This window comes from Centroberyx affinis, unplaced genomic scaffold, assembly GCF_046629955.1.
Source record: "Centroberyx affinis isolate AG114_WGS23_722 - 3 ecotype Tasmania unplaced genomic scaffold, CSIRO-AGI_Caff_v1 ptg005130l_1, whole genome shotgun sequence".
NCBI lineage: Eukaryota > Metazoa > Chordata > Actinopteri > Beryciformes > Berycidae > Centroberyx > Centroberyx affinis.
This window is the reverse complement of record NW_027282544.1, coordinates 25,870-39,344: the sequence shown is the minus strand read 5'-3', so window position 1 is coordinate 39,344 and position 13,475 is coordinate 25,870. Positions and strand designations below refer to the sequence as shown.

The 13,475-nt window shown below is 42.9% G+C and overlaps 1 protein-coding gene across 1 annotated transcript; it reads left to right on the top strand.

The window, feature by feature from the left end:
* The first annotated feature begins 6,051 nt into the window (after window positions 1-6,051).
* Window positions 6,052-7,185, top strand: uts2r3 (urotensin-2 receptor 3). The gene has a single exon (XM_071546116.1). The coding sequence runs from the start codon at window positions 6,052-6,054 to the stop codon at window positions 7,183-7,185; it is 1,134 nt and encodes a 377-aa protein (XP_071402217.1).
* The last annotated feature ends 6,290 nt before the right edge of the window (window positions 7,186-13,475 follow it).

Below are 13,475 nucleotides of genomic sequence, written 5' to 3'. Positions count from 1 at the left end.
CAGACAGGCATGGGGGGGATCAATAACTCATCGTAAGTTGCGAATCAGCCTGGTCCAACAACCGTTTGTCACACACAAGAAAATGTCCGCCCATTTAATCAAGGCTGCGATACTCGGGACGGTCAACCGGTGGGCAATTTGTCAGTCAGTTTGCTAAGAAATGGAGTAAGCTAATTAACAAAATGAATGAAGAAAGCAAGGACAGCCGGGGAGAGGTTAGGGAGCCGTTAGCGATGTGTCAGGTATTAATTTGTCATACTGTGACTGTCCACTGATTGGACTTGTTACAACCTCTCCATCTGGGCGTGCTGCATAAATAGATGAAGATATATAGAATAATAAAGAGTGTTTTTTCAACGGAGTGAGAGGGTGATCTCAAGCTTCATCGTGTTTTTACATTCTTAACCTCTGTGAACTCCCAGTGGTACAAAGACACCTCAGGGACCGTTTGGTCTCATGATATCTTGACACTTGAGATGCAGCAGTGCACAGAATGCAATAAGTGGCAGACATCATTTCTATTTGACAAGCATACACTTACTGTATATAAGTTAGTACAATAAATTGACTCCAATATAATCTGTTCATTGTCATGGTCATGTTCCATTAACTGGAGGCTACTGTGATCTCCATAATGCAGTTCTGGATGGAGCAACATACAGGAACGTTTCCCCTTTTAATGAATGCAGCAATTATTAATAGGATTTAGAATAGAATTTATTGAGTGAATATGGTCATTAATGGCCAAACAAAGCAACCCTGGCCAGGTTTGGTGTGATCCAGGACTTATCACAGGAGCAAAAAAATGTTATTGATAATATTATGAAAGAATAAGGGGAGAATACACACAAGTGGAGAATTTTTCTCCAATAAATTGTTGTTTGTGTAAAAAAAGAAAAAGACTTATGAAATAAACCAGCCTATATGATAAAAGGGACACAAACGGTCATCGCCAGATTGGATAATAAAGACAGACTGGACATTTTGCATCAGTGTTCACCAGTCTCCAGGCATCAGCTTAGGTTCACTGACTATTGATCAAGGGAGGGTCATTTCACAACCCAACACACATGCAAATAATAAATAGAGGTAACTTAGGTTGACGCATAATATTAAAAAGACTGGTAATCTTGAAATGGCACTTCAGTTTATCACAATGGCTATTATGGACACTACAGACCACAGCGTTTGTATACAGCTGCAATCACTGAGCCAGTCCTCATTTTCACCATTTAGCCGAATTCATAACAGGACAGAAAAACGTATTCCCATATACAGAATTTGCCTGGGCTTTCTTCTAAAGACCTTCCATATTTGTATCCTAAAGACTGAGGTAGATGGAGAAATGCATTGCAGGTTAAAGTGCTAAAACAATGCTCATAGCTCAGGTAAATATAATTAGAAATTATATAACCTGTCTACACAGACTGAGATTGATGTGGTGTACTCACAAAGACAAATATACAGCACACTGCTTAGACCCTCATCTCTTTCCCCCTGCCACTTTTTTTTCCATGTTTGCATGTTAGTTAAGCCATATCCCTTTCCAAACGTCTGGTCCATTACATATTATTATTCCCACAGTGCGTATAATCTTTCTCCCTCCTTCTATGTAAATCTGAGACCAGAAGTGTACCTGATATCACTTCATTAAAACTGTTCTGCACCCCGCCTTCCTCTCTCCGTCTCCATCTCCATCTTAACCGCTCTAATGTAGTACCTGTCCGTCTCTTTGTACCAGGGAGCTTGGGCTTCTCATCTCTCATGCCTCTCCCCCCTCTCTCCTATTTTGGCATGCCTGTGCCAGGTATTTGTTCAAATTCCTCACACCCCGTGGGGATAGGTATGTTCCCCCCTTGCCCCTTCCCCCTCTCGTCTTTACTGCCTGTCTCTGTCTATCTTATGTACGCCAACACATGTATGAAGCAGCCAGCATGGACTCCCTACCACTAGCATGAGGCATACAGCCTACAGATTTTAGTGGCTAGTCACCACTAAATCGTTTCCAAGTTGTTCAGCCTCTCGGAGCACAGAGTTGGCGAACCACAGCTGTGGGTTCCAGTTCTGCCTGGCCAAAAACAACTTGGTGGCTAACAAGCAATCCTAAGTTGCTTTTGATAACTGCTGAAAGACCCACTTATTCTGTGATGCTATCAGAGCTTAAAGTCGGGTCACTTATTAGTCTTACCATTTGAACTTTTCTCTGACATGTAAAAATGTTGTTACAGTCAGTACTAAACTGGATAGTTAATCTCTTCTATAATTCAGACACCAAATCGCCATATAAAGTCCCTTGCGGGAGAGCAGGACGCCTTGTGTTTGAATATGAGTCGATGTGGTATTGACATTGGGTCGGAGTTGAAGTGCGTTAGTTATTGCAGTGCTTCATGAAATGACAGCAAATAATGTTTCGCTGGTGTCTCAGCATGTCTGTCCGTCTGCCTTTCCCATGGAGACTCTAAGCTCTACTGAGTCATGCTGATTCTTACTGGAAGAAGCAACATACAGCTTTACATTTACACTCACGTTTTTTAAGGTGTCAAGCATAAACTCTTATCCAGAGCAGCTTATAATAAGAGAGAGCAGGTCGGGGTTCAGTATCGTGTTCAAGGACACTTCGCCAGGACACATGGCTTTTGGGGTTTGTGGTTACAGGGCAGTCTCTCTAACCACTAATTCACCTTACCGCCCTCATTTTACTCTCTATGATTATAAAGAATTAATTGATTGAACATTAAATAAACATGAGTCTTGATTCTACCAGGGAACCTTGGATCACCCGAGTCATTTTTACTGATGGGACCATCCAGGTCTTAACATCTATAATGTTGATGTACTGTTATTAAGGACAATGCTCACCTAATTGATGCTCAATAATTTATTGCCTTTTCATTGCCAGGGATATCTGGATGATTAAATGCATATTTTTGTTTTTAGTGCCTTTGTCATTATGACTGTGAAGTTTCTGTTAACTTCACTAAGGAAGAATATCACAGGGTAAATGTTCTACCATGTGTTTTACAGTTTATGATCTTCACTACATTTTTTCTCTCTAAAGTCATCACATCAAAGTGCTTTAACAGTACTGTTAATGAATAAACCCATTCCCTGTCTTAGTGTCATACACTAAAGCACCCAGGTTAAATAAATCAATGAATTGATAGCTTTCAAATTATAGACCATAGTTGGCTATATCTGTGACTTATACAGCGGCTGATTATTTGCCAGAATATGATGCCACGATACCATTTATGGTCAGATGCTTGACTTTCATGGAGAATTGTTCCAGCGAGTTCATAGTGAGATTTATGCCTGGCTCAAAGGTATTGAACCCATTAGAGTCATCAAGCCAAGTTTGACATTTCACAAGCGTGATCAAGCTTAAATTCACCCCCCCCCCCCCCCCCAACTTGGCTATAAAATGAAATAATTCAAAGCACAGTCAGCACACACTATGAGAAACATTACTGGCATTTTTAAAATAACACTGAGCAAAGGCCTATAGGCTGCTGACATTGAGATGCATTTTCAGTCCTAATCCAGAGCAGTTTAAATAGCAATTAATTACTATAAAGTGCATGTCTGTGGGACTAAACCGGTTTGTCTATTACATTGCAACTCAAACCTTTCCCTAGAGACTCCCATTTAATAACATTTCTGTTGTCTGCCCCTGCTAGATAGCAGTGGAGGGTGAAATCTGAGATCAGAATGGTCATTCATATATATTCTATTACTGTGCTACTTCTAATGAATGAAATGAATAGGCTAGTGAAATTATCCCTCATTTGGCTGGGGATCCCCTGGACCGCAGTTTAAGAGCCACTAGTCTATTATTCAACAATACCACCACATAGGACATTTATCACTAAATAAATAGGTCAGAGATGCTATAATTGTGTAAATGTTCCGCATTGTGCAGGATAAGCCCCCTCCGCATCCCATCCCACCCCCACCTCCCCCCTGCTCCGCTCTGCTCCTCTCCCGTCGACTCAGACACATCAAAGACTGAGCTGAGGAGACGGGAGGCGCACTGAGAGAGCAGGGGAGATCAGCACAAAGTTTGGAGGAAGAATATCTCCGTACTTTTCAACTACCACCTTCTCTCGTTGAAGACAAACATAATCCTAATTTTGTGCCCAAAGAAGTGGGAGGGAATTCTACAGATGAACAAGAAAAGGAGATTTCGAAATGGAAACTGAATTTTATGATCAAACAAATCCATGGAATATTATGTTTTACAGCGACTGGAATTAAGTTTGTTTGAGGTAGGCTCAAGAAAAAAACGAATTAATCCTTGCGACTATATGCCTATTGTGTTGATTAGGCCTAGGACATTAATTTGCAATTAGTCTTCTGTATTCTGTATTGGTTAAGGCCCAAACATATTTTGCGCTGGCACAAATATTTTTTTCAGGCGACATCTTAATACACAATATTAATCAATTAGAACTCAAATATACTGGGCGTAGCCAATGTTTTGTAGGCTATTAAGCCTATATTCCCCCCCAGTAGGCTACAAATAATTTTCACGTAGTCCATTGCACACACGATCGTGTAATGTGTCTTGTGTGTAACTGTGTGTTAACTTTTGGTTTGTAGACCTACTGTATTTATAAAATAAATCTAAATATAGGCCATTAGCCTACTACATTGACATATTTGCGCCGCAATCCAAATAAAGAACTACAGAATAGATTATATGATAGTGAATTGGCCATTAAGGCAAATCAAAATAACTAAAAATAATGGAAACATTTTTCCCGCAAACACTGCCTGAATGAAAAGGCCATGTGTCATGAAGATAACATAGCTGTTATTTCAAGGGACAAGTTAAGCGTACTGAGGCGCGCGGCACCGCGGGGGTTTGGCTGCTCCTCCACAGTTCAACAGTAGCTCTTAACCCCGGTGCCGAGCGGGTCACCATGTGTCATATAGGCCGTTTCTGTCTGGCATGTTTACCCCCTGTGTCTGCTTTGATGTCACTGCATATTACATTTCTCCAACAAATTACCAGAGGACTGTCAAGCACGACAACTGACAAATAAAATGACACAAAATAACATCAATTATGACTCTGTCTTCTCCTGGAGCAGCAGAACTAGGATATATTAGGATATGATTGGCTCAAATTTCAGTAGCCTTTAAAATTAAAATTGCAAAGACAAGCAGGGCTCAGTGACCTGCCGTGAGTCCTCATCCCGTACTGACTGTCCCGCTCCCGACAATTAGCAACCAGCGAGCCGGTGGAATTTCATGAACCGGTGAGGAAAATGTTCTGTAACGTTAGAAATGTGGTGACAGCGTGACGCTATGCGCTCCGGTCTCCACATCCACAGGCCCGGTGCGCAAAACGCTCGACAACACAAACCTGGACATCTAAACATCTAAAACCTGAGAGTTTATGACTTGTTTGCGTTCAACATCTGAATAGGACAAATAGCTTTTTCGAGGCTTATCACATCTTTTCTTGTCCCGTGGAAGTGTTGCCCAACTGTTGACCTTAACAAGGAACAGGCCTTCGGGGGGTTTTGTCTAGATTTACAACCTTCTATTGGAGCCCTCCTACTCTGAAAATCCAATTATTTTACTAAAACCATGACAGGCTCGCCTGGCTCCCTCAGAAACTATAAAACTGACAAGGCTATACCAACCAGTGCAGATTTGTGTAAAACGTAAGCCATCGTGACATGATTTCCACTACAATACAGCTTCATCTGGTGTCATCATTCAAATGTCTAGATAAACCATCTTCCTGCTACAACATTATGCATTCATAGATCCAAACCAACTGTTGTCCTTGTGTTAAATAAATGAAACTTCCAGAGACAACAGAATATAACAGAGAGGGAAATAGTTGGCAAAACTGACAAATATCTTTTTGCTCTCCCACTTCTTTTTCCCCTTTGACCCAATTCACCCTGCTTCCCTTCCCTCTGTCTCTGCTCAAACTACTTTTCTTACTTAACATGTCTTTACTCAAATAGTTTCTTGCCTTTTAACATTCACTGGCTGTATTCCTTGTAACTTTCAAACCTTTTATAATTTCAAACCATGGACCTCTCAGGCTCTCTGCCTCCACCCTCTCCATACACCTTCCCTTTCATCCCCAATTTCTCTGTGCCCTCCTCCTCTCCCTCCATCTCTCCATCCCCGAGCCTGGCTTCCACCGCTCTGTTCTGCTCCCTGCTTTCCCTCCTCTCCCTGCTGGGAATCACAGGGAACCTGTACACTCTGGGCCTCCTGCTGAGGCGCAGGAGAAGTAGGAGGAGACGTGGAGCAGGATCGACCTGCTGCTTCGTAAGAATACCTGTACCATCCTGCCTCGCCAACTCCTCCCCTTCCTCCTCCCCCGTCTCCTCTTCCTCCTCCTCCCTTCACCTCCAGGTGCTGAGCCTCGCTCTTGCCGATCTGCTCTACCTTTTCACGGCTCCCTTCATTGTGTATGACAGCCTGGCATCCGGCTGGGCCTTCGGGGAGCTGGGCTGCCGCCTCCTCCTGAGCCTGGACCTCCTCACCATGCACGCCTCCATCTTTACTCTCACTGCCATGAGTTTGGACCGCTACCGGGCCGTAGCCCATCCCCTCCACACCTCCTCCTCCAACTCCTCTGGCCTGCTGCGTGTGGGCCTGGCCTGGGGGCTGGCAGTGGCTCTCAGCCTGCCCATGATGATCACCCTGCACCTGGAGGACGGGGACAACCAGGAGGGCCAGCTGTGTGTACCGGCATGGGACGAGCAGAGCTCCAAGGCCTATCTGAGTGTGCTGTTCTGCACCAGCATTCTCGGTCCCGGGCTGGCCATCGGAGCACTATATGCAACTCTAGGCCGCCTTTACTGGGTGTCCCAGACCCGGCCAGCCTGGGCCAACGGGGGCAGTACTGCTTGCCCTCCCCGAGCTCCCAAATCCAAAGTCCTGCTCCTCATCCTGGGTATTGTCCTGGCCTTTTGGGCCTGCTTCCTCCCTTTCTGGATCTGGCAACTGCTGCCTCTGTACCAACCTGACATGCTGCGGACAGTGCCGGTGGGGACACAGGTGACGGTGAACCGGATCCTCACAGGCCTGACCTATGGTAACTCTTGTGTGAATCCATTCTTCTATACACTATTGACTGGAAAACGAAGACGTAACCGCCAGACGCTGACGTCAGCAAACCAGCTCTGCCGTAAGAGCAGTCCACTGCAGTAGAGTGTATGTCCCTCTAACAATAGAGACTATAATATGTGTTTGTGTGTGTATATATGTGTGTTTGTGTGTATGTGCACACGTGTATGTGTGGAACGGTCCTCTATATGAATGGTGGATGTATTCCATAACAGGCACCAAAGACCATTAATTTAGCCTTAGCCTGCAGTCTAAGAGGAGCTGAGCAATAATAAATGATAGCACTTTGTATGTATTCTTTGTGAATGGACAATATTTCCTTTTAGGAGATTAAAGATAAATGCTATTTGGCTCTTTACCAGTGCAAAATGACAATCTCTGTAAGATCTGTCACCAAATTAATGCTTTATCTGCAATGTTTTTCAAATTATATTGGTCATATCAAATATAATTTCTTTAATTACTGTAGTAACAAAAAAATATTACCACTTGGTTTTATAACAGTTTAATTATCTTATACTTTGTGACTATTGTAAAGTAATACAATGGCATTTTTTAGGCGAGTTGTTACTACAGTAATTACTGGTGTGAAGTCATGTAATTTACCCAGTAAAGTCAACAGATTTGAAAACAGAGGGGACTGGTTTAGTTAAGATAACTAAGTTAAGATAGCTAAGATAACTTGTGCTATATAATATCAGAGAGCAGAGTTTACATGGCATCTTGAGCATGCACAAGCATTTCCAGCAAAATGATGATGCACTTCTGGCTGATTTTAGAGTATTATCAAAGAAAATATTTGCTTTTGAACAACTGGTTATAACTGGTCAGGACATAGTGACATTTTTGAGCAAATTGTTTGTTGACACAATTAAGTTTGAGTGGTTGAACAGTCCTTGCATTGCTTCCCTTGAACCCTGACACATTTAAAACAACTGAGTTTTTATCACAACCTGCATGCTGGGTTTGAAAATGTTTTTGTTATGAATCATGCAATGCTTTGCATGGCCTTAAAAAGTTTATTTTAACTGATGTTTATGATATTGCATAATATATAGCCTTGAATAAAGAGTATGCTTCACTCTGTGTCATGGGCTCTATAGCTAGAGGAGAAGATGGGGAAGTGTCTTTTCTTGACCCTGCAAAAAAACACAACATAACTAAAAATTACACGTATTATGGTGTTTAAGACCATAACAGATGGGAAAGGGGGGAAAGACTGAGCTTGACAGAAAGAGGAGAAAGTGGTGTAGTGAGATTCGGCCAGTGGGAATTAGACAGATAAATTTGGTGATCCAGAGGTAAAAAGCAACAGGAGAGAAAGAAGAAGACTAAAACGCAGATGGTGATAGGTAAGCCTAAACCCAAGACAAGTGCTGAAAAGAAGACAACGCAAAAGTGCTGAGTAGAGGAAAATCCTTGAGTTTGCGTTCATACTTTTTGTTTGTGTGTCTGTGTCAGCATGTCTGCGACTCTAGAAGGTCTTCCCCGTCCTTGTGTATACTGGCTGTCCGGTGTTTCTGTGTCTCCCTGTAGCACAGGCCTGTCTCCGTCTGTCTGACTCAAAGGCTGTACTGTACTATATCGCAAACCCTGCTGCTCTTTGACGCAGATGAGCAAATATTGTTGTTTGACAGAGAGGAGTGAGGTTGGGGATGGGATGATGGGACAAAGGGGTGTGGGGGGGCATTGCATGAGTGTGGAGCTTTGGTCAGAAAAATAGCGGGGGCGCATATAGGAGAAGGAGGACCAATGGTTTTGGCAGAGCGAGCAGGGTTGAGAAGAATTGGGCAACCTACAGAATGTAAACCAATAAAATAGAAAACTAGGCAAAAAGATATGCTAATGAATCATATCTTGTGAAAATCAATCAATCAATCAATCAAAAACAATGCTACTAGTATGAAGGTTGTGTTTAAAACCATGTTTAAAACTCCAATGAATCAATGTAACTTCTGAACAAAACATTTGTTCTTATGTATATGTATATATCAAAATAGTTGTTCACTTGGGCCTCCTGTTTACAGTGCACAAAAGGTCTGTGTGCTGAATAATGCAAACTTTCCTGAAAAATGCCCCCTGCCCCCACAACAAAAAAAAATAGCACACTTTATGGAAACACTACACTCAGCGCCATTACCCTTTTCTGAAAAGTTGCCCAATTGTGCCATATTACAACTACTGAGGAAAGGGCTTCTGGTACTTTTTGATTTACTTTTGGATTTACAATGTGTTTAATGTATTTTCAGGTATATTGACACCCTATGGCATCCTTATACCTATACAAAATGAATCAAATATCTCTTGTCCCAGTGTATAATGTAAAACACATGCCACATAAATGTATTAACTCCCATTAAGGCAAGAATGACATAGGACCCATAAGTCAAAAACAGCAATATAGTCCTTGAAGGAAATAGACAAAACATCTGAATTAAATCCAGATCTGCACAAGATTTTGGAAGAATAAGGGACATTGATCCACCAAGTTAAGTTTTTAATTTCATCACTGAATGTAAAAGACCGTGTCTCCTATTGCATGTGAGTAATGGTGTTTTCTTAGTCCACTCAAATCACATAGGAGGGACCATTAACCTCTATTAACTGTGGTTAACTGTTTTCATTTTGACATTTAATAACTTCTGTGTCTACAGTACATAATCCCCAGTACTCTGGTAATAAGTTGAGAAATTCCATGTTAAATGCAATGTAAAATGAGAATTTGAATTACACGAGGAAAGCAAATGTGGGTTTTGGTTTATTTATTTGCATATAAAGTGCATACATGCAGGAAAATGAAATGAAAAGAAGACAAATCAAGGGCTTCAGGAGGAGCCAAGAAACCCTTTGGGGTTTTGCTGCATTGGTAACACCAACAGGTTGAAAGGACACAGACCTAAAGCATTTGTCAAGGGAGCTTGTGGGTTTCTTTCTACTGTGGTGCCCATTATTTCTGAGGCTGTAGGGGCCTTCTGTAGTCTCTGCTGCCCACCATGTGTTTCCATTTACCTGGCCTGCCTACCTCTGAGCAGAACGTTCCCACTGCAGTTATTATCCAGAGCTCTGTGCGGTCGCACCATGGGGGGCGCTTCTGTTGTGAAGCTAATGCAATAGCCATCCACCTCTCGCAGACAACTGCTCTGAGGCACTCAGGGCATTTGACTTGAATCTTTTGCAGACACTTTGGAAAGCATGAGCTCTCATATGGGACTTGGTGATTTTTGGACCCCTGGGCCATACCGAAATGACAGAAGATGGAGGGTGCAACTTATATAAAGATGAAACCTATCCAAAAAAGACACTTGGCCACGCTGTGGATATTAAACCACAGAGAGTTGGTGCAATTTTGTGAGTCTGCATACTGGACAGGTTTTGGGTGTCTGTGTATTCTAAAACTCCATATATCAGATGATTAAGTTCTCCCTCAGGTCTGCTGGGATGACTGAGTGTTTGATAAACTTCAAATACGTTTTGTTTAGTCAACCCAACCAAATGGATGGAAAATATTGTCTCAGTCGGAGGGCTGGCCAATCCATAAACGGTTCGTTTATGTTGGTAGTTACCAGCGCTTGCTGACTTGCTCCAAACATAACTTTTGTCCTTCTGCTCCACAGAAACCTTTGATTTCTTCCTGAGGTGGCGGGCAGCGTCCTCCTCTTCTCTTGTCCACAGGGAGAACGAGAAGACAAATATTTTCTTTTGGGAGCATTGCTCTGTTTTACCTGAGGATTTCATAAATCCAGCACATGTCCGTTTCCTGGAATCGCCAAGCGTCTTTCCATCGCAGCGCCCCTCGCCCCGCCTGTCAGGCCCTCCTCTTGACCAGTGTTTGAGGCTGGTGCAGGTGCCCCTCCCCTGGGCAGCCTGCTCAGGAAAGCACCCTGCTGTGCAGACGAGACTCGGCCGCAGCCCAGGCCAAATTCACGCTGTGAGGTGTATAAGAGGCTCCCTTTCTCTCCAGACATACACAAAAAAGATTCCCTTAGCACTCCTCCTCCTTCCCTCCTCCAAAATTCAATCTCCCCATCTGTTTTCCCTCTCTCAATCACTCCTTCTATCCCCTACACTTTCTGCCTTGCCTATACTGTCTCTCTGTATGCTCTCACCTCATGTGACATTAGCCTTCACGAGTTTGACTCAAAGAAGATCTAGCTGTTCACTTCATGAATAACAAACACTTTAAAGGTGTACTCAAATGGTGTAACAGAATTATCATCAACCCAGTAGTATCACAACTTTCAACAACCAGCACATGAATACTTATATTGTAACATCGCAGCAGTTCATATCAAACATATCAAAGGTTCAAGTTTATGCTACCCGCAGATGTCAACACAATAAAAAAAAACCCTGCTTGTAATTGCTGGTTTGACGGCAAACATTCAAACCTAGGGACTGACAGTGTTTCTTTGTTCATGCCATAGCAACCCCACCGTGAGGCGCCCTCCTCCCCATCACGTCCCCTGTCTTCACACATCCGTGTCAGCCGCCAGGATCAGGCGAGACCCAGGCTCGCATGCCTTGAAGGCCGGAGGTTACATAAACCTACATACGCATTACAGTTCGCACATGGGCTCTTACTAGGAAAGACAGTAAATACGGCACGTCTGCCCCTCTCCCTCCTCTCTCTCTCTCTGTTGCTCCGATTCTCCGTCCTTCCCAGTCTCCTCCTCTCTCAGCACACTGCCCGTAAACAGTCATCCCCGTCAACTCAGGCGTCAAAGCTCCCCTGACCTCTGACTTTCTGACACTTCACTCATCTGAACCCCATGGTTCATGCAGGGAGAGGGCCCATCTCCGAGGATAGACATTTTCATTATGCACAGAACATTGCTCAATATTAGGACATAGGCCTGTGCCTCACATGTGTTTAATAATCAATTTTTTTTGTTTTTAGTCATGGCTCAACGGCCTTCTATATGTAAAGGGGCATTTCAAACACGCAAATGACACCTGAGAGTGACTTCAAAATAAAAGTTCAAAGTGGTGAAGTTAGGGTATAAACTGTAGTAATTGTTAGTGTAAACTGTCTTGGTTCCTCAGGATAAAAAGATGACAGTAGGGTCTATAAAGCCGTCACTTCTTATATCTAAGAGTGTATAGTGTGTAGGCTACACTTAGAATTAGAGTGCCACCTGCAGGTAAAATAAAAATTAAGCTTCAAACAAAGGTGGTTTATTTGTAACCACATTAAAGCCCGTAGTTACAAACCAGGTCATTGCATAACATCTCTCCTTCTCCTCTTCCTCTCCTCAGTCTGAAGAGTTTATGTTCACAATAATTTGCTATTTGACAATTCAATATGTAGTAAAAGTTCAAATTCTTGCATCAGTTTGGTTATAAAAAGATTGAACATAAATAAGCCTACCAACGCCTACTGAAAACTACAGCAACTACTTTTAGTCACCAGTGACATTAATGTAGACTGCATATCTGAACTTTGCAGACAGAATTTTCTGCCTGCTCTAATGGCCTGTGTGCTTGAAGGAGGCCCACCAAAGTCTGTAGACTGCCTTGTTCCAAATCCAGCACCAATCCCTACCTGTTCCAAACAAAGATCACAGCAATGGGGTAAGTGCTGTTGCATGTAAAAAAAAGTTTGGTTGGTCAATATTGCCCTTGTGGTACTGCCATTAACTTGAGTGTAATGTGTTGAAGGTTTTAGTTTCAGTAGCGATGGCTGTGAAATGGCTGCAGTTGGTCGCTGTCTCTGACTTGCTCAACACGTTCTGCCTCTTGTCAGTCTTTGCACCAGCAGCCTGTCTGGCCTGGTAACTGACACATCAAAGTAACCGAGTCCCCAGAGGACTCCTCCCCTCTAGAGGGCTCCACACTGCAGCACACTCTCTGTTCATCCAGTAAAGAGGCAATACTTCAAGAAGAAAACTTATATCACTTTACTGATATGGACCTATTTATCTCCAATGTTTATAGGCAATTCAAACAAACAAAATGTATATACAACAGATGTTACTGTTAAAGCCTGTCAGTCCTCGTATCAACAAATCAGATGATTAATTTGAGAGTGAAAGCCAGTGGTGGGATTGAACACTCTAATACTGAACCTTTAAAAACAAGCCATTTCCTCTCAAGTACTCCGGACAGGCCTTGATCCTAATCAAACTCAAGTAAGTAGAGTTTTCCAGGCTGTTTTCAACAACCTGGAACACAGAACAACAGAAATTCAACTAGGGCTGGTGGTTGTCCAATCTGTTGATCCATGTCCCCCCACACAGCGTTCTCACCTTCCACAGTAACCTGCACCTCCTTGGTTGTGTCTCTGTGCACCTGGGTGGTCAGTAACTGAACACCTGTACCTGCCACAGTGGCTCTTAGTAACCTTGTCTATCAGAAAGGCCTGGGAGCCAGCAGAC